General features: G+C 32.4%; 1 protein-coding gene across 1 annotated transcript in view; it reads right to left on the reverse strand.

Moving 5' to 3' along the window:
- PsGEF (Protostome-specific GEF) overlaps positions 1-20,870 on the reverse strand; it is a 204,819-nt gene extending 183,949 nt beyond the window's left edge. Inside the window, exons 1-3 of the mRNA XM_072529608.1 lie at positions 20,502-20,870; positions 15,518-16,898; positions 13,019-13,077 (exon numbers count right to left, since the gene is read on the reverse strand). Of these exons, the coding sequence (XP_072385709.1) occupies positions 13,019-13,077; positions 15,518-16,898; positions 20,502-20,870 (1,809 nt within the window). The remainder of the gene's footprint in view (positions 1-13,018; positions 13,078-15,517; positions 16,899-20,501) is intronic.
- Between the last annotated feature and the right edge of the window lie 1,362 nt (positions 20,871-22,232).

The following is a 22,232-nucleotide window of genomic DNA, read 5'->3' on the forward strand; positions in this document are numbered from 1 at the left end:
CAAACGCAGAGTCAAATAATACACTAAAATTTCTAGCTACAACACTTTGATGACAATGACTGAACATTGTCATGTATTATTAAAGCTTTTGCATAAAAGGCTACTGAAAAAATCAAAGACAGAATCCAATCCGCAAACCGTTCTCTATTCGCACTGGATAAACTCATAAAATCAAAAAATTTTACAAAAAGTTTAAAGATAAAAATCTATAAATCCATCGTCAGACCTGTAATAAAATACGTATGCGAAACGCAAACCATGACCAAAGCAAACGAAGAAAAGCTGAGAAAGACGCTCAGAACGAAATATACTTAGACAAATTTTCGGACCTCATCCTGACACCACCACAAACCAGTATAAGATCAGAACCAATATCGAATTAAAAGCACTCTACAATGATACCGATATTGTCCAAGAAATTAAATCACAGCGACTAAGATGGGCAGGCCACGTGTACAGACTGCATAACGAGAGACTTGTAAAACTGGTATGGGAGGAGATTCCCACAGGCAAAAGACCAAACTTTCCGTTTGACCCTAGGTTGATGGTAGACCGAACAAATTGGAAAAAAGTTGTACAGTCAGCCAAGACTCACCCAGGGTTGTAGCGCTACGTGATGATGATGATGATGATAAAGGGCTTGAACAGGTGTACGAGTGGACTGGAAGTGTGAGTTCTCTCTACAGAATTGTGAAAGATTTGGGATTTAAATGGAAGAAAACGAAAGATAATCGACGTTTATTAATTGAACGTTATGATATTCGTGCTCTACGCATTAAATATTTGGACAAAATTAAATATTGCAGAAGCGAAGGTAAGTCAATTGTATATGTTGATGAAACCTATGTACACGCAGGATACACTACGCCAAATAGAGAAACAGATGACAGTGGCAAAGGATTGTTCAAAAACATTTCAAAAGGAAGTAGGTTGGTTATCGTACATGGTGGTGGGGAGATTGGTTTCATACAGAATGCCCTTTTGATTTTTAAGTCAAGAGCTAAGACAGGAGATTACCATGATGATGAATTCAAAAAATTATGAAAAATATATGAAAAAACAGTTAATCTCCAATTTGCCTGTTGGATCTGTTGTTGTTACTGATAATGCGTCATATCATATTGTACAAATTAATGAAGCACCCACCAGTAATTCTAAAAAAATGGATATGATATCTTGGTTGACAGAAAAAAAATTACCATTTGTAACGCCAATGTTAAAACCGCAATTGTATGAAATCATGGAATGACACAAACAAGAATATATTCAATATACATTTTACAAAGAGCTGCAAGAATGTGGACATGTTACTTTAAAACTTCCGTTATATCATCCAGATTTGAACCCTATAGAAATGGTTTGGGCGCAAATAAAAAATGAAGTTGCAAAACAAAACGTTTATTTTAAGATAGAAGACGTAAAAATGTTGGTTTAACAGTAATTTGCTAGAGTAACTGTAGATAACTGAAAGAAAGTGTGTGAACATGTTATCAAGGTTGAAGATAAGTATTTGGAAAGTGAACGTCGCATAGATGTAATTACTGAAGAATTAAGGATTGATTTAAATTATTCTAGTGACGACGACAGTGCATATGATTATGAAAGTGAATAATATAATTTAACATTACGATGTACCTATGTAATCTATGTAAATATAAGTTTTACAAACTGTCCTGTATGTATGGATTTTTTTTTCTTTATTACAATCATTTCGTATATTCTTCTATTTAACTTTGTGACGTTTAAGTGAGTAATAATATAAATAATAAAGATTTTAAAGTTAAAGCAATCTTTATAATTAATATTTATTAATTCTGTAATCTGTAATACGTATCTATGGTTTCACATACAGACAATATATGTATGTGATAAATTATAATAATATGTATTAAAATGTAGTACAATATTGCCAAAAATATAATCTAATATCATTCTTTAATAAATTGTGTGTACCCATCTTTAACAATTTGATTTAAATCATAAGTATTTTGTGGAACGCTACTGCTTTGTTTGGTGAGGCTTTACTATTCCTAGAAATTTCCGCCACTACAGTTGAAACATACTCTAGTCATATTGAACACCACTTTTAATTTTTTTTTAATTATTAATAATTTTTTATAACTGAACTTATTTTTATAACGTCGAAAATATAAAATTTTAAATCGCTGGTCCATCTAATATACATAATCACACTTTTTTTACTATATCATACGGGATGTCGCAGATATCTCTATGTTTCCATAATTAAAAAGCACGCACTGTGTGTTCAAAACTAGAAAAAATGCGTGAAATAATAGGTCAGAAATTAAAACTATCAATGAAAAATAAAGTAATAACATACAACAAAATATCGACAAAGCGCAACAGAATCAAGTCGAAACGTTACACTCTGTTTCGTCAAGTTATTATTGAGTAGTAATATTTTTATTGCTACAAATCTTGCCACTCATTTTTAAACTATATATTTAAATATTATTAAAATAGTTCAATGATATATGTTCCCAAAAGTATTCCTTCAGTCCTGTTTAAGACATATTTATAAGCATGCTTAATAATTTCTTTCGTTCAAACTGAACCTTTTCGTTTTTCCTGTCACAATTATTTACGTCAATCGATTCACAAGCAATCGCTTATCAATTCCATCAACAACTCAACTTGTAGGCGGCATTCGAATTACAGCAAACACAAACCTATTAATTGTCGACATGTGTTTCGAGTTAAAATGAAACACGGACACATGAAACTTTAGTTTACGTTTAGGATAAAATGTGATAGTGCTCAGTTTGAAAAGAAGTCTCAAGTTCGTTGGAGCGTCCTTTTCAAAATCGTTGACAGTTACTGATCGCCAGTCGAAAGTAATTAGGTCTTGTCGGATATGGTTTGCCGCATGCGAGAAACGCATACGCGGGAATTTTTTGGCCTCGTTTTCGAACATACACGTGAGATGAAAATCTTAATATTTGACTAGATAGTTAATTATATTTGATAGTTGCATTTCTATGCAGTCTGAAAATAAAATGATTAGCCCAATTTAAATATTTTATTAGGATACTATATCAATCCATCGAGTAAGTTTATAATTTAACTGTGAACCTAAATTGTTTTGAGTTGGTATTGTATCCACTTCCACAAAGTGACATTTATTACTTCTCGTAATTAAAAGTCTATAATCAAAAACTGATAATGCAACAAAAAAACCAACGATTGATTCAATATCGATATACTAATCAAAATTTAAATAAAAAAAGGAAATTTCTTAAAAATGTTTAATAAAAGGATCGTAAACAAAGAGAAGACACAGATAATGAAAATATCAAGGAAACAAGGGACGGAAGATCAAATAGAAGTAATGATAGACCAACAAAAAATAAGACAGACAAGTTCATACAAATACTTAGGAACAGTAATCAAAAACAAAGGAGACATCGAGGACGATCTTAACAACAGAATGGAAAACACAGGAAAACTATTGCAAGCACTAAATAGAGGATTCGTCAATAACAAAGAAATATCAACAAAGACCAAGATGACAATATACAAAACATTATATAGACCTACAGTGACATATGGAGCAGAAAATTGGATATTAAACAAAAGACAGAATGAGCAGAATTCAGGCAGCAGAGATGAAATACCTCAGAAGAACGATCGGAGTAAAAAGAACTGATAGAATCAGAAATGAAGAAATAAGAGAAAGACTCAAAATCAAACCGATACTCGACTCAATCAAATAGAAAAAATTGGCATGGTTCGGACATTTAACCCGGATGGACAATAATAGACAAAAGTAAAAAGAGTATGGGACGCCAAACCAATAGGGAAGAACAGAAGAGGAAGACCCATTAAAGAATGGAACAGTGACATCTCGCAGATACTGCAGAGTAAGTGTAAGACTTGGCAGGAAGCAACACAGATGGCATCCAATAGGAAGGAATGGAGAAAGTTTGTTAAGAGCTAGGACACCTCAGAAGACTGTCAAATATTGTAATTTAATGAATTGTATTATAAACGGCCCAACACCGAAAGGTACAAATGGGTCTACTGATTAAGTAAGTAAGTAATAAAAGGATAAACACAAACCAAATTTTTCAGCTTTTTCTCTTTACTTTGCCGTTAAATTCGTCAGTATGCAGCTACCTATGGACTGCTTAATTTAGTTAAACAAAGAAAGTTCCAAATGACCTCTGGAGGCTGTAAGTAGTTACTGACGGCTGTAACTGGCTGTAATGCGACCGTTCTTTTTAAATTATTTCAAACTTTATATATTAATATTATGCATATAGCATCTTTCTATATGATATCAAAGCATGGAGATTAAAAATCAGTACAATGGGAAAACTGGAAAGCTTTAAGATGTGTATATTCCTTTAACAGACCTTGAATCAGAAACGAAAAAGTTTTAAAACAAATGAAGATGGATCGAGAATTGCTAGTCATAGTGAAAAAGAACAACTTATTTCGGGCACGTACTTAGAAATTATGGATAAAACCACTTCTAACTTCTTACAACTGATAATGAAATGCAAGATTGAGAGCGGCAGACGAGATCCTGATGACGACAATTGACGTGGCTCATCAGAAAAAAAGAAACATTAAAAAATGAACTAGGTTAGACCTTTTAGTCACTAATAAGAAAAATCCAAGAGAGAAGAATTGGAAGAAGTTATTGCTAACATTGGCTAGAAAAGAGCAACTGAAGAAGAAGAAATAAATGTGAACAAAAGTAAGAATTGATTTTAGAATCAGCAAACAAACTATATTATAATAGAATGGATATATTTTATCTCGTATCGCCACCATATTAATGCCTGGCCTTGCTTGCTCTTTGTTTACCTTTTTATATCATCGGGATTCTATTACAAATCGACTCGTTACTAGGCCAAAAATATGTTTACATTGAACTGCTGAATTTTCAAGATTATACTTAAAATGTAGCAAAAGTATTTTGAAACAAGACACGCATGTTATACAATCTATGTGCCCTTGACTTCTGTTAGAAAAACAATTATTTATTACAATAGAATAGTTTTGATACTTCTAATATCTTTGGATCACAATATTTATCTTAATATTTTTAAGATACGTCTTTTATACCACAAACCGAACATATAAAGAAAAAGGAAAAAATTAATCTTCATATCGTCGGTATACTGCGAAAACCAGGTAAATAACAAATTTTAAAATATTGAGTTAAGTATACCAAAATTCTCAGCTTTTTCCGCTCTACATACAGGTAAAACCCAATAAATGATACGACTTACCATTCAGCAGATAATTTATGTAATAAACAAATAAGTTACACCTAACCAATTTTTCGTTTTCAAATAAAACAATATATCGCTTCTTACTTCCATTAAATAAAAGTTCTGTTGCATGTAAAACAAAGTAAGCCCACATATATTATTATGCCGGACAACAATATATTTCTACTACTGCATACCATATTCAGTAAAAAGGTGATAAGTGTCTTTAATATATTTTACGTGTATGATTTATTACAATTTCTCTTTCATATCCACTAGTAAAAACCTTTAAGTACACTTACTTCATTTTACCTGAAAACGGTTTGAGTTAAAATTTAGAAATGATTACTAAGCTAAAACCATAAATGATCTTAATGGTGTTAAGTTAAAAGATTATGCTAAAATTAAGCAGACTATTAAATAAAATTGCTTGTCTTCTATATTAGTGGCTAGGAAAAAACTTTTTAAAATACTTTGTTAATAGGTATTAATTAGTTACTTGTGCAATATCTTGTGGTTTCTATATTTCTTTGAAACTGAAGACAGCAGTTCAATTCTTGATGATTCTTAGAACAATATAGTCATATATAGTCAATATATCATTTTTGATAGTGACTTTTCAGATGTAGACCCCACATATCAGCCAAGTGAAGAGAGATCACTCTCTCAACTCAAATAGCTAGTTGGATATTAAATCTACTTCTTGACAAAGTATGGAAAGACGTACATCCACTAAAACGTTAGAGAAAAGCTAATTCCGAAGAATGGGTAATAAATGTCGCAAAAGGAAGGCGTGCTAAGGGTTTGCCTTATGAGATAAAAAAAAAGAATAGACCAGCAAAATTTAGAGTGCGTTTACAAATGTGCCAGTTATTTCAGCGAAGATTACAGACAAATACTATGTCGTGATTATTGGAAGTTAGATTATATAGGCCAGAAAAATTGTCTTCTTGCACGTATTAAAATGAAGCCATAAAAGAGAGTCCTTGCAGTTTGTTGAAGTTTAAAAAAAAACCACGTTCATTTTCCAAAAAGTGTTACTTTTCTTTGAATGGTCAAGACATACAGGTATGTGAGAAATTTTTTTGTAAGACAATGCCATGCAAACATACACCGCCAAATAAAACAAGCAGTGAAACCCGACAAATCGTGAAGGCTCATATTGAGTCTTTTCCAACCATGGGCCCACATTATAGTCGCCAAAGTTGAAAGCGTAGATATTTGGACAAAAATTTAAGTATAATAAAAATGTACCAACTTTATATAATGACTGTGGGCAGAAGAAACTGGAAGGTGTTAGCGAAATTACATATCGAAGAATATTTTCTAACGACTATAACGACTTTTTTGTTCCTAAAAAAGATCAATGTTTAGTTTGTAATAAATATGATAGGGCTAATTGAACTGGCAAATCGAACCGAGGACAGTTACAGAGAACATCAGAAAAGAAAAGTATGTAATCTTAAAAAACAAAATGATAAGAAAAGATCTAATGAACAATGGGATTTTGTTTCAATTACTGTCGATCTACAGGCCGTACTACAGATTCCAAGTGGATTGACTGGACAACTATATTATTCTCAAAAATTATGCGTCTACAATTTGTGTGTATATGAAGCCGCATTACCAAATGCAGCTTACTGTTTTGCCTGGTCAGAATTTAACGGTAGACGAGGAAGTTCTGAAATAGGAAGCATTATACTCCACTACTTATCAAAAGTGTTCTAGAATATGTAAGTGAAATAAGTTTACTTTCTGATACCTGCGGAGGACAGAATCGTAATCAGCTTATTGCAGCCTTACTATTATGGGATACTTACTTACACAAATTTTTAGAGTCTGGACATTCCTATATGGAGTTGACTCTATGATTAGTATATAGTATCGAAACCGCTAAAAAACACAGATCTATCTATGGGATGCCAGATTACTTGTTTGTTTTTCAAAATGCAAGAGGAACTAAAAATATCAAGGTTGATGATAAAAAAGTATGTATAGAACCATACAAATGTAAAGAATTTAAATACTACGACTTTTATGACTTTAAAAACTTGTCTCACACTTTAATTAAAAACCGTACAAAACCAAAACGGCGAAAAAATAATGTGGTTGAAGATAAAAAGAATGAGAATCGTGAAAGGAGAGACAAACAGAATCTATTTTAATTATGACATGTCAATAAGCTTCAATTATTTCCTTGGTGATACTAAACGGCAGTCAACAAGAAAAAAAACACGCCAAGTTATCAACTACAAGCAATCTTGAAGAACTTAAGCGACTTTATGATGCACATTTGCCAATAAACATATCAAAAAAGAAAGATTTGGTACAGCTATGTGATAAGGGAGTGATACCGGAGGAACTCACGGGTGATATCGTAATTTGAAAACGGGAAATGATGTGACAGACATCAGACATCTTGCCAGAGCCTGCTATCAGTGAAAAATCGGACGAGGAAGCCCCATAATAATATTCTTATTATTATAATATATAATATTGTTATTATTATATTCGAAATAAATTAGTTTTTTCTATAAAACTGCCTATCATTCATATAAATAATAACTATAACTACAAACAGCTGTTAATAAAATTTTCAGGGAAAATCAGTTAAATGTAATAAATATCGACTAATACCTTAAAACATTGCTATTACCTAGTAAAAGCCTCATATCTCGATCACAAAACTGGAAAATAATATTACTTGGTTTATTATATTTGTGTTAAATATGTTATTTGAAGAGTAACCGATTTATTTAAAATTACAGGTAAAACCAGGTAAGTGATAGCATTTCCAACTTAAATTTAGGACTAGTCAGATAGGTGTCTCAACTTTTTCAAACTAATGATAGAAAATCATTTCAGATATATGCATCTTTCACTAGAACACCTAATATTCAAAACAAGCTGACTGCTTAATTCACAATAACAAACTAAACTTTAAAAACGTTTTTTCTCGATTTCGGTATTCCGACATTTACCTGGTTTTCGCAGTATACCGACGATATGCAGTAAAGTTGTTCATCTATTCTATCTTTAAAAAATGAACTATCAAAATACAAGTTTATGTTGATAGCTACCGATCGACTTACACATACTGCCAGTAAAGTCGATCGGTATCTATAAACATAAACTTTTGGTTGGTCAATTTGGACTGTGTATACTAATATAGTCATATTGTTGCTATAACGTAGTTAATGATATTTGCAACCTTATATATTGGAAATAGACAAATTGGTAACAAATAAGTTTACCTTCATAAATTTATTTATGCTGTTGTAATTTCTTACTTTGTAATTTGTCATCTTCTTAATAAAAACATCTACTACATCCGTAGCGAAACAACTTTTAAGTTTAATTTCACAAATGTTATCACTATACCCCAGAACAAACATTCTTAACCTCATAAAAGTCAATTTCACCCCGGCAAACCTTATCCGAGCGACGGAAGTAAATAAAAAGTTATGAAGAAGGGCCAAAAGTTCTTTATTTCAACTTCATAGATAAAAATTTCTCAGTGTGGCAGACCCAAACTGAAACATAAAGAAGAAATAACAGGGAGTAATATTTCGGCATTTTCCTTTAGTGCAACAGGGAAATGAAAACGGCTGATGTTATTATTTTCATTTGGCCTTCTTTTCCGTTCCTCTCTGGTCGGTCACAGGCGGTGTTAGTTTTTTTTATGACAACCCTAGGCTAGGGCTCTTTCGCGATTTTATTTGCAATCAATATCTGTGCTTCGCAACGATTGGACTTTATAGAGTTTTTAATAAAATTCTAGATTCAGCAAATTATACCGACATAGCAGTATTTTTACGAGAACCTAAATATTTTTTCTCTTTTTAAATCAGGTAGGATAAGAAAGTTTTAAAAGAAAGGATGATGTAATTATTGTATTATATTACATATAAAAGTACATCTTCCTTCATTCAGACGAAATGCTGTCCAAATTAGATATAAATATTTTCATATATCTGACTGAAGAATTAGTGTTCGCCGTGAATTATTGTATCTTCAGTTTATCAGTAACATTTTGCGTTATTGAGCTCGTTGTTAAAACATATATGCTTAAAAGATGAGTACAAACTGCTTGTATCTATAATACCAAATGGAACAGATAAATTGCGAAAAAAATTAAGGATACTTACAAATTATGGCATGTAGGTACAAGCAGTACTAGAAATGGTATAATTGCTGACAAATACACTACAAAGCCACAAGAACATTTTTGAAGGCACAAGAAAAAGTGACGGAATAAAATCATTGAAATTTGTATTTAACGTTAAGTACTGAATATAGTGTGAAATACAATAAAACTTTTCTATGATGAATTAATTATACGATTGACCGATTTAAGGTTGTGAGCTCATACTTATATCTGAGATCATTGATCATAAACACAGGGTTACTACAGGAAAAACACAACGTAGGTATGGCCAGATCCTTAGTTTTAAAATACAAACAGTGAGTATTTCAAAATCAATGTTTGCATGTTAGACTTTCGTTACGTGGTTGTGTTAATTTAACTAAAAGCACAGGAAAATGAAGGAAAGCGCCGCAAAATGTTTTGTTGGCAATGTAAATACGGAAAAATGTACTGGTTTCACGTTTTATTAGATCGTGTTCAGAATTGTCGACTTGCCAATGAAAGAACGGTAGTAAAAAGTTACTGTCGGTAAAGTGACATGAATAAAAAATGTTGTGGATTTGTTGAACGTCGGCAATGTTTCTTTTAAATTACGGATGCAGTTGGTTTTGTTTACTATCTCTTCGACGAATTTTATGATGCCAAGTGTTTACAGAAAATTTTCAAGTGCACAAGTTTCTAAGTTGCTACTCAATTTTTTTTTAATTTATGAAATAAAATTTCTTGATATTTGCAATCAAATGAGTTAAAAATTAATATACCGATATATTATATAATTCAGAAATAAATACTGCACAATTTTTCTGCTAAGTGCTTGGAATTAAAAATATCGTAGAACTACTGCTTGAAGAAAAAAAAGTTTACTTAAATACCTTCCTCCATGTTGCTAATGCCACCTATAATAGTCCGGCGGCTGGGTACATTTCTGAATGCATGGAAGGGTGAATAGTTTTATGTGATGAATTTACAACTAGTCCCATCATAAAGTACGGCTAAAATATATTAAAAATGATATATATGTTATATATATATATATATATATATATATATATATAATTTATAGGTTAAAGGTTATTAAAAATTTTAAGTCAAGAAATCGAAATTTATTCTATCTTTGAGTCCTCAAAACTTTTTACATGGTGTATATTTCTACAGCTGGACATGCTGGAAAGCTGGTATCTATTTTAACAAGTTAGTATTAAGAAAATGAAAAAACTTTCTTTTTCATTGAGTTTACAATCAATAAACAAATAACTTTTCGCCTTTTTAAAATCAACAAGCACACGGTGGGCTAGTACGTTTCGACATTACGACAACTTGTACTCAAATTGACCATTTGACTTTCGTTTGTTTATAGGTACGTATATATTCCATCCGCGGGGGAAATTCAAAATTATCACAGACGATATTAGAAAATTCAGTAATAAAGCATATATTTAATTATATTAAAATGAATATATATTTTTTATACATTAATTATTATAAATTGTAATGCACATAATTCATTTATTCATTCATTAAGCTTTGCAATACCTAGGAATTATAGCTAACGTCATTGCGTGTAAAATCCTATTCTCCGTTGTCCACTTCTAGCTTGCTGTGTATCTTTGGTGCTATGATTTTTTTTCCATTTCTTTCTGTCCTTGCACTGAACTCATCAGTCCTTTGTTAATTTTGTTTATCGAAAACAGAAAATTGAGTGATTTCTTGTGAAATTTTAAAGTTTGTTTGGGTTTTAGAATACGAAAGGTGATTGACTAAAGAGAGACGGTGGAAGGAGATTTTGAACAATGATGGACTTTGACAGCGGGGAGGAAGGTAATCTGTTTTTGACGTTAGAAGGAAGTATATTCAATCCTGATAAGTAAACGAGTGCCGGCAAAATTTAAACAGTTTAAACAAATTTGTGAATAAGAGTTAAAAGGTGGTAGCAGTTCTGGTCTATGAATGCTGATTGGGAGAAATTGGAGTTTAAGTTTTTGCAGTATTTATTGTTAGTACAAACCAGTTAATATTCATAGGGAAAATTATAGACAAGGAAATTTCTGGTAAACAAAAGAGATCGAAAGGACCGCTAGGACGTTTTGAGCTAGACTCAGTGTAAGCAGATCAAAGAAAGGAGTTCAGCTACAGCGTTTTTGATGAATGAATAATAGAGACGTCTTAGAATTGAAAGTTAATCAGTTAATGGAGTCATTAATACGCTTGTCTCCAGATCAATACGCCTTTGCGATGATGAAAGTAGAGCCGCTGAGCTTTCTAGTTTAAAGCAAGCCCTCATCCCAAACGGTTACTGCGAAAATCACACCAATAGGAGCATCCACAGACATCAATCTTCCACTCAATATTAACCCAAAGACTCAGATCTTCATTATACGAAAGCTTTTCTTCCTTACATCAAAGGTGTCACTGACAAAATCGACAAAATTCTTAAATCAAAAGGAATAAAGACAATATTTATCCCCCAACAACAACTTTCATCTCTTGTCCGATCAATTAAAGACAACATTCCAAATGAACATCATAGAGTTTATAAAATTCCTCGTGCAGACTGCCCCCGATCCTATATACGCCAAGCAAAACGTAGAATCCAAAATAGGATTTATGAACATTCAATTTCTGATCGCAGGTCCGACTCAATTTCAGCTTTAGGTCAACATCATCTTTAAACAGGTCACAAAATTGAGTTTAAAACTCCAGAACCATAGCCCCCATCCACTTCTATAAACCTAGAATTATCCGAGATGCCATAGAAATTAAAAAAAGGCTAAATTATCTCAATAAAAGAGATGACGGCATACGGTTACCTTTCACTTGAAAACATCTCATAAAGAAAATATCGTCCGCTTCACTCGTCAGTCAAAATCCTACGGTCAGAAATGTTCGCGCCAACCCCTGCTCCAATTCCAGCGCCAATCCGCGCCACCCTAGTGTCTGGATTCGGGAGACTGAAACCTTAGAAGCCCTGAAGAAGACATCAAAGCAATTCAACTGGGAAGACTGTTGAGTTTAATATTAATTCCTGTAATAGTATTAATCTTAGCTCTAGGTTTAATCGTACTAACCTCGGAAATCTTTCGGAACATTATATATATATATATATATATATATATATATATATATATATATATATATATAATATATTATATATATATATATATATATATATATATATATATATATATATATATATATACGGTATACAACAGTACACAACATATGGACTTGAACCGACATCACCACCTGCCAATATAACAGTTAACAGGTAGCGATTTGTACCAAAAACTCTAATTCATGTTCTACTCGTAAACGTACACAAACATAAAAATAATAGACGGATTAAAACTCCGGAAATTGGAAATCAGGCCATTAGCACCGACAAGTACTTCCACCACAATAATATAATCAAAAGAATTGACCAGATGGCGCAAAATTATTGAAACAGAAGGCCCATTAAAAAAGCTGACATGCTTGAATTATTATTCCAGATTGATTTATTACATGTTGTTATAATCGCACCTAAATTAAAGTGGTAAGCGTACAGTATGTAACGTGGATATTGCTCTGTTTACTGAGTAATTAGTTCTGACCGATTAAACTTTTAGACATTAATAAAAAATCTACGTACCTTGACGTAGGCGTTGATTTTTTCTCCATTACAACGATAGAGGTCTTTACAGCTTATAACTGAAAAATAAATACAGTAGTTTTAATATATGCTTAAACATTCTAAATAAATTATTAATGATACTTTGTATATTGGATTCTAAACCTATTTAAAAGTTGTATTTCTATCTATATAAAATTAGTTGAACTGTTGAAAATATTTCTTCATTTTAATCATAGTCATTTAATTCATCATTTTTTAAAACTTTTCTCTACCAAAATTATATATGAACTGCTGAAGGAACTGATGTTGTTGAATCTAAGTAATAAATAACAAATAATAAATAACATAATATATAATAAAATAAAAAACGTAATACAAACAACACAAACAATATCATTTAATACTACAGATAATTAAGGAATTTAACTATTATTATTAGAAGTTCATACTATTTTTTATCAGTTTGATGCCATGTGCTAAAAATATTTCTTAATTTTGTACTCAAAGATGCACCAAAATATAGAAGAACAACTTAGTGACACTCGGTTTGGATTCCGCAATAACCTTGGAACACAGAAGCACTATTGTGTATTCGGGTTATGGTACAGAGATGCAGATATGTCAGCCATCCAATTTACATGTGTTTTACTGATTTTGAGAAGGCATTCGATCAACTAAAATATACTGAAATGATAGCTATTCTTCAGCAGGTAGGTATTAATGATTGAGATGAGACCTACACATCATTCAAAAATCTTTACTGGCATCAACGTGCTAATATCAGGATTGGCCGGGATAATTCTGAAGAGCTTTAAATACGAAAAGGAGTAATAGACAGCTGCATTTTGTCCCCACTAATATTTAACATATACTCGGAGTTCGTCTTCAATAAAGCATTAGATAGTGTTCAATGTGGTAACAGAATTAATGGCGTCAATATTGATAATTTAAGGTAAGCGGATGACAAGATGTTAATTACAAATAGTTACGTAGAACTTTAACATTTGATTAATTGGATTACCACAACGTGTGAATAATATGGATTGAAGATAAAGACCACAAAGACAAAGGTGTTGGTTGTCAGTAACACTCCAATACAACACGAAGTGGTAACAGCTTATGGAGATCAACTGGAGAGAACCAAGAGTATCACTTACCTTGGATATAATCTAAATAAGTTTTGGGACATACGAAGAGAAATTAGAATGCGTATAGAAAAAGTCAGAATTGCATTTTTTAATGCGAAAAAAATGTTATGTGGAAACAATATTACTTTGAGATTGAAAAGTAGATTGGTAGATGGTATGTATTCTTTATTTTTTTAAATGGTGTGCAACGTTAAACTTTAACAGATACACCTCTCAGAAAACTGGAAGCTGATCGCCTTTTTTATGTAACGGGCATATCACGCCTTGAGACCATGCACAGAGCATGGTCTCATTTTGCCACACAAAAAGTAAAAGTTTATGCAATGCTTGTAGCAGAGGATCGCCACCATTCTTGTAGAGCTCACTACAAATTTGATTAGTTTCTGATGCTTTATTATTTTTAAGCTTTTTAATGGCTTGGTCAACCTCATCAGTGGTAGGTGGTCTTTCGTTTGGGTTGAATAGATTCCAATTATTTCGATCTGCTACGGTGTTATCTGCTTCTTCGATATAGTAACCGTTAAATTTTGTATCGAAAAATTCAACTCATCGGTTCAAGATTAAGGCCGTTTCACTTAGAATATTTCCATTTCCGTCCTTACAGCTCCCTCTTTTTGGCTCAAACTCTTATGTATGTATGATACTCTGTTTTATTTTACTGCTTGTGAGTTTACTTATACTCTTCTTGCTTATTTTTTATGTCACAATATATAAACTCAATGCGAAGGGGGAAAACCAGAGGGTTCTATTGGGCAAGTTGATGACTAATGCAAGATAATCGAGCTTGGTACAGGAAGAAGAAGACTTTTTTAGTTAAGGATTGTTCTATAAAAATATACATAATAAGTTCAGCATATCAAAACATGTCAAGTTTTGGTACTTTACTTTTATTTTAATTTTCCATCTTATTCTCATTTCTTAATGTTATTATTTTGCCATTACTTATTTTATACCTGCTTTTTTTGTATTTTTACTGGCATCTCTGTCAAATATATGCCGAAAAAATATGGAATGACTAACAAAGAGCACGATTGTAAAAGGTTTTTATTTATGAAAATTTCTCTCATGACTTTGCCAAGTTTAAAGTTTAATAAAAGAAACGTAAATACAATTTTCATATACAGCTGAAAAACTTGAAAGCGGGTTAGAAAATTGGAAGCTTTATAATTTGCCAAAGCAATTAATATTATGTCTGTGTGTAATTGATAGAGCGAGAGGAAAATATATAATATTTGAAACTTTAACTAGCAAATCAGGACAAGTTAAATTTCAATCCTTTTAAATAAGTATTGCGAATAAAAGGAAGAAATGAAAAACAAATAATTAATTAAAATATTAATTAAATCAAAATATTAATATTTAAACTTACCGTTTACTAACAGATTTCCATTTTTAGGGAACAACTTCACTTCCATACTTCCCCTAATATCGGTGTTTTTGCAGGTCGATCCTCCTTCTGAATATATTGAAGAATCATCTGCTTTCGAAGAACTGTCGAAATTTAGACATTTCCTTATACCCCTATACGCCTCTATGGGTGTCTTAACATCAAAAGTTTCATTCATGATGTTTTTATTTTCCAAATAGCAATGAACTGTTGGAGTATCATCACAATCAAATTTACTAGAATTACAATCACTGTTGTTCCTAAATAAGTTTGATTTTTCTATACTAAATGGTTTCCTCCTTCGTATACCTTTTTGTCTCCGAAGACTAAATAAACCTTCCTGAGATTTGTCTAGAAGTAACTTTTTACTTTCTAGTTCTGAATATGGACTAGTTTGACGCTTTCTTATCCTTGAAAAATCATCTACACATCTTTCATTGTATGTTTCGTTTATTTCTATAACAGTTTTTTCATTATTATTACATTTACAAACAAAATTATTATCTAATTGGTGAGAGTTTTCTGTATTTGAACTCCTAAATCCAGAATCGGAAGAATGCTCTGACGTCGTTTCTGCTCTATGCCGTTGTATCTCTGCAACGTTTTCTTCATTATTATTATTTTCGTTTTCCGATTCAATATTAACAACCATACTACTGTTAAGATCTTTTTTGACAGTAGGCCTTATACTATCATCACTAGTATCTAATAATGCATCTACAATTTTATCTAAGGACATATTATTAATATAGGAAGAATCGTTGTGGTTATTTACAGTTTTGGTTTTACTAAATCTAAAATCTAAGAATTTTTTGACTAGAGGGGTAACCTTGTCATAAGGTCTACTAGGATTCGAAAGACCGGGTAAACAACCGGCTGTTTCGGGGGAGGTTAAAAAAGATATTTGGTGCAGAAAATCATTAACATGGTCGATTTTTTGCTTCTTATTCGGGGGAAGGTTTAAATCTTCTAAAATATTTGCCGCTGGTGGTAATTTCTTAGTACTATTTCTATTTAAAGTCTCTAAGCAATGCGTCGTCATCATAGAACATGGCGAATACTCATTTGCGAAAGTTGGCAATGTTGGAGCGTAGGAATCAGTGACTATCTTCTTAATGTTTCTAAAACTACTTTTTTTACATGAACACAGATCTTCTGAAGTCACTGCTTCTATATGCGAATCAACTGTATCAAAAGGCCTGAAATAATTACTCGTTTGACTATCTACGAGGAAAAGATCGTTGTGAGTACTGAGACAATCCTTTTTCTTCTTGTGTTGATGTCTTGGGCTTGTTACTGGTGTGCGGGATTTCTTTTCACTTTTGGGTTTTCTTGCAGAGAGGGCTCTATGGTTTGCCAAAAACTAAAAAAAAATTTGGTTATTATTAGCAAGAATAATATGAGAAAAAATTAAAATTTTAATAATAGGAATAGAAGATAAAATAATGAAATATAAGTACCTAAGAAGGCTGAGAGAAAACGAAAAAACAGGAAGTATAAATAAAGTGAAGGAATAAGAAGAAAAAAAGTAAGGAAGTAAAGGAAAAATAAAACAATGACAAAAATGAGAAACAGAAAAGAAATACAAGGAAAAGTTTTAAAAATTAAGTAGCAATTAAGTAAAAAATAACCTAAAGAAAAAAAATAAGGAAAAGGAAGAATAAGATCCAAGAAGTATAAAAATAAATTCGAAACAAAAATTTTAGTTGTTTAAGATTAATTTGCAAAAGATGTCATCAATCGGCAAAAGAAGTATCGTACGACTGCGCAAAAAATGGAGTGACAATCTTCCATGCAGGTATTAATATGCCAATGAACAAGCAGAATTGCTTATGAAGGGAAAAAGAAAAAGAAAAGAACTGATCCTTACAGGCAAAATAGAAGGCCGTAAAGGTGTATCACAAAAATAGGTTTCTTGCTTAAAAAACATTCGTGAATGTACTGAGATATCAGATGCACGACAGATATTCAATGTGGAAGAATATCGATAATCCTTCGCAATGGTGATCGCTAACACCTGATAATTCTGATATGGCAAGTGAAGAAGAAGAAGTAGATACTTCTTATATTGTATATAGTATAGGTGAGTAGCTTTTCTAAAATTTTGGGGAAATTTACCTAAACCTAATAAAATTTAACGAATGTCAGTCCCTTTCTAATAAATAACCTCTTATAAAGCTTTTGAATATATTAAGAGAAGAAGTCATCTATGCCATCAAAAAACAAAATAGGGTAGAGCTACTGGACCAGATGATGTGAAAATCGAATTATTAAAACTCATCGATGAAGATGTTATTGATGTAATGGTTGAACTCTTTAATGGCTGCAATCGACCTTTGTAGCAATTCCCAAAAAGCCAAGTGCAACAACTTGCTCAGATCACAGAACAATAGCTTTAATAAGTCACACACTTAAAACATTTTTGAAAATAATTCACAGCAGAATTGTTAAAACTCTTGATTATGAAATTAGTGATACACAATTTGGCTTTAGAAATGGTATGAGTACAAGAGATACTTTGTTCGGCTTGAATGTGCTGGCTCAGAGATGCATGGATATGAATCAGGACATGTACTTATGTTTTGTAGACTTTGAAAAGGCATTTGATAAGGTTCAACATAAAAAGCTTGTAGATATATTAAAAACAAAAATATTGACAGTCGTGATATGAAAATTATATCTAACTTATATTGGAATCAAACTGCCAAGATAAGAGTTGACAACCAGTACATCCAAAATATCAAAATACAGAGAGGAGTTCGCCAGGGTTGCGTGCTGTCCCCACTACTTTTCAATGTCTACAGTAAAGCGGTATTTCAAAAAGGGCTCTCAGACTCAATAAAAGGTATATCTATCAATGGAGAAGTTTTGAATAACTTACGTTTTGCAGACGATACAGTAATAATGACGGATAACAACAATGATTTACAGAACGTAATGCAACGCCTTAATGAACGCTGTCATGAGTACGGACTGAAGATAAATTTAAAAAAAAAACTAAATACATGATCATGACTAAATCTGCACATGCAAATATCCAATTGACTATTGAAGATACTGCAATTGAGAGTGTTAATAACTATAAATACTTAGGAACATGTATAACATCAGATGTAGACCAAACCAAAGAAATTAGGACAAGCATTGAAATAGCACGTGCATCATTTTTTAAACTTAAAAAGTTTCTGTGTTGTCGGGATATAAGGTTAGAACTACGCCTGAGAATGCTTCGATGTTACGTGTTCTCTACTCTTCTTTATGGCTTGGAAGCGTGGACACTTAAACAAGTCCATCTGAATAAGTTGGCCGCGTTTGAATTTTGGTGTTACAGAAGAATCCTACGAATATCATGGATTTAAAGAATGTCAAACGTAGAAGTAACTAGAATGATAGGAAATGGGGCGGAAATAATATTAACTATCCAAAAACGAAAAATTGAGTACTTAGGACATGTGATGAGAGGGCAAAAATACGCATTATAACAACTTATTATGCAAGGCAAAATCCGAGGAAAGCGAAATGTGGGAAGATGAAGAATCCTGGCTTAAAAACTTAAGGGAATGGTTTGAATGCAGTAGTGCAGAACTTTTTAGAGCGGCAGTCAACAGAGTCCGCATAGCCATGATGATTTCCAACCTTCGATAGAAGATGGAACTTAAAGAAGAAGAAAGCTTTTGAAAGTACATTTTTCCTAAAATATTGAATGTTCCTGTAATACTTATAATATTTACTAAAAACATTAAATTTGTCCCTGTCGGCATCTGTGAAAGGTAATTTCTTAAATAACTAGGGCTCCGTGCACGACAGGCTAGATGGCAAAGTTCTTATCTCCCACAGGTCGAGTTACAATGGCTATATCGAAAGGCCTATGGATATATGAATCAACCAAACTGATACCAAGAGGGTGTAAGCAAATAAACACCTGCATATCAACTTGACGTAGAACATAACGTAGGGTCATTAACTGTATATTTTTAGATTGAATATGACACATTTACACACGCGCACGCAAACAATCATATAATACGCATACACATAGTGCTCAATTAGCAAATAACCAGACAGTCACACCACAACTGGCTCACCATACAGTCAAATTTTTGATGCTAGTTCCTCAATCCTGAGATGTAACACCATTGTGCTCATATCAAGCATTGCGAAAAGTCTTTTTTAACCGCAGTCCAAAAAGACAAACTCTGGGGAAGACGAATCGAAATGATGGAGTCTTCTGAGTCTACAAATAAAATATAAAGGGACTAGTAGCTAGGCGACCGTAATGTAGGACTATTTTCCAAATACTTTTCTTAACTTTAACCAGAGTTGTACATGAAAACCTGCAGAACTGTAAGGCATCTTCAACAGAACTAACTCTGGCTATGATATGGTTCAATGTCGCCTTAATAAAAGTAACGTGAGTATACTAGGGCCAAATAAAAGATCAATTGGGTGCTCGTCGAAAGCTTATATATGGCTTATTTGCCGAAGTCCCGAGGATTTGAAAGTTGCAAAGAAGCCAATTGGCAACAGCACGACCGATGTAAAACAGACGGCTTCTAGAAGTAAAAAAGCATCATAGATAGTGAATCAGATAAAGACTTCGTGATTAAAAGAAAGGAAAGAACGGAACAGCGATGGACAAATAAATAAGAAGGGAAATTTATCATTATGATAAAAAAATGACAGAAATATATTTTGAAAATCATATTAAAACCATAATTAAAATATAATATGCCATATCCTATCATTGATTGGAAAACAGAACATATCCCTATTATTTTAGGTTTTTAATGGTAATAAAAAAAGAATCTTTGCTGTTATTGTCTCATATTTAATAAGGAAAGATGGTGAATTTAAATCTTTAAGAATGAAAGAGGAGGAAATAGTGTTAACATAAGGGATGCAACAATATTATAATAGATTGAGAAACAGTTTATATGTACGTTTCATTTTTATAATCTTTACTCACAGACTCCCAGTGTTTATCTTTAACATTCGGCGTCAAATTCCCGACATCCCTCAGAGCTCCATTCTCCGATGCCGTTCCTGTCTTAATAGGCGTCGAGGTGAATCTATTCTCCTTCTCGGCGTCCATCAGGCCGTCCAAACTGTTGCGTCCACCACGATCGGAACGCGCATACGTGCCGACACCGGAAGAGCGACGGCGTCGCAACGCTGTGCTGGACCGCCGCCGCTTCGCCGACGAGGCCGTCTTTTGGACATGAGGCGTCGATAAGCCCGGAGTTAACATTGGGCACTCGACGGATAGAGGACGCTGCAGTTTTGGGTCGCCGTCGTCCGGATGGTCGCGACGGCCCATTACCGTCCATTTTAACATTTTGTTTTGGGCTGTAACAAAAAACGTATACATTAGTTTTATTAAGAGTAAATATCGTCTTTTAAAAATAGTATTTTAAACAAATTCTTGTTTATATCACCTGCAAATGTTAGCGATCTATAAAATTATTGTACAGCGCTAAAACAATGTAGTAAAATATGTATAATAAATTGTTGTCCCAATTAAGTATAAATACAATATAACCAGAAAAAGTTTGAATAAAACAGAATGGGAGATTGTGTTACATGATAACTACGAATTTGAACAATTTAACGATTTTCCACTTAAAAATTATCATAGACGTTGTAATGGATGAATCTTACTAATAATATAAGAAGGTAAATTACTCATTAAACAGACATGAAGAGGTGAAAGCAGTTATAATATCCAAAAGAAATTGGTGAAAAATGTTGAAAAATATTTGTGTATTGTGAATATAAAAACTTGATTGCAAAACAAAGGATAATTAGAAAGACACATACTAGTGTCTGTCTATTCGTTAACGGAATTTAACATTACGTGATAATGAGCATTTTCCGAGTTAAAATTAACTTCCTGACAACCATAAACTATGCGTCGGGCTTTGTTTAAGACAAGGTCAGTTAAAAACATATTCAAACAATTTTAGGGGTGAATACCGTATAAATGCAGCTGACGTAACAGGTACCACCACCTGCTATAAAACTTTCGCATCTAACATCAAAATACTGACTTTAAATTATTCATTAGGCCCATAAAATTAAAAAACAACCCAGAAAACTAATTCTTTTCAATGGATGTCAAAAATAGTGTCGTTGAAATTAGGATAGAAAATAAAAACAGTCAAAAGTAAACAGTTTTATGTGTTAGGGAGTTGCCCTGCCTCCCAAATGTTCTTGTCTGACGCTTTGTACAAGGAAAAGAAGGAGGCAAAGCAATTAATTTAATGATTGATGACAAACGCACCTGTTACCCTTTATAATCAAATTAAGAGTCAATAAACTTTCAGTAAAAGCAGGTAACAGGTGAATTTAAAGAGGCGAATAAACAACAAGGCCGTTACGGTTTTTTGAAAACAAAATCGTATAAAATAGGCTAATAGAAAATCAACACGCCTGTCAAAAAAGCAGAAACACTAATTGTATTAGTCTGATGTATAATAACAGGAATGACAAAAAGGAATAAAGGCTACAATATATCACTTAGGTATTATAACTCAGCATAATATTGGGTGTTTCTCAAAAAAATATATCGTTTAAATTTAATATTGAATGAACAATCTCTGATGTTTTTAGACAGGAGCTACAAAAATTTTAATTTTTTGTACCTTAATAATATTTTTATATTATACGCCGATTTTCGTGATTTCACATCCTGTACTTA

The sequence above is a fragment of the Diabrotica undecimpunctata genome, chromosome 4 (genome assembly GCF_040954645.1).
Source record: "Diabrotica undecimpunctata isolate CICGRU chromosome 4, icDiaUnde3, whole genome shotgun sequence".
Classification (NCBI taxonomy): domain Eukaryota; kingdom Metazoa; phylum Arthropoda; class Insecta; order Coleoptera; family Chrysomelidae; genus Diabrotica; species Diabrotica undecimpunctata.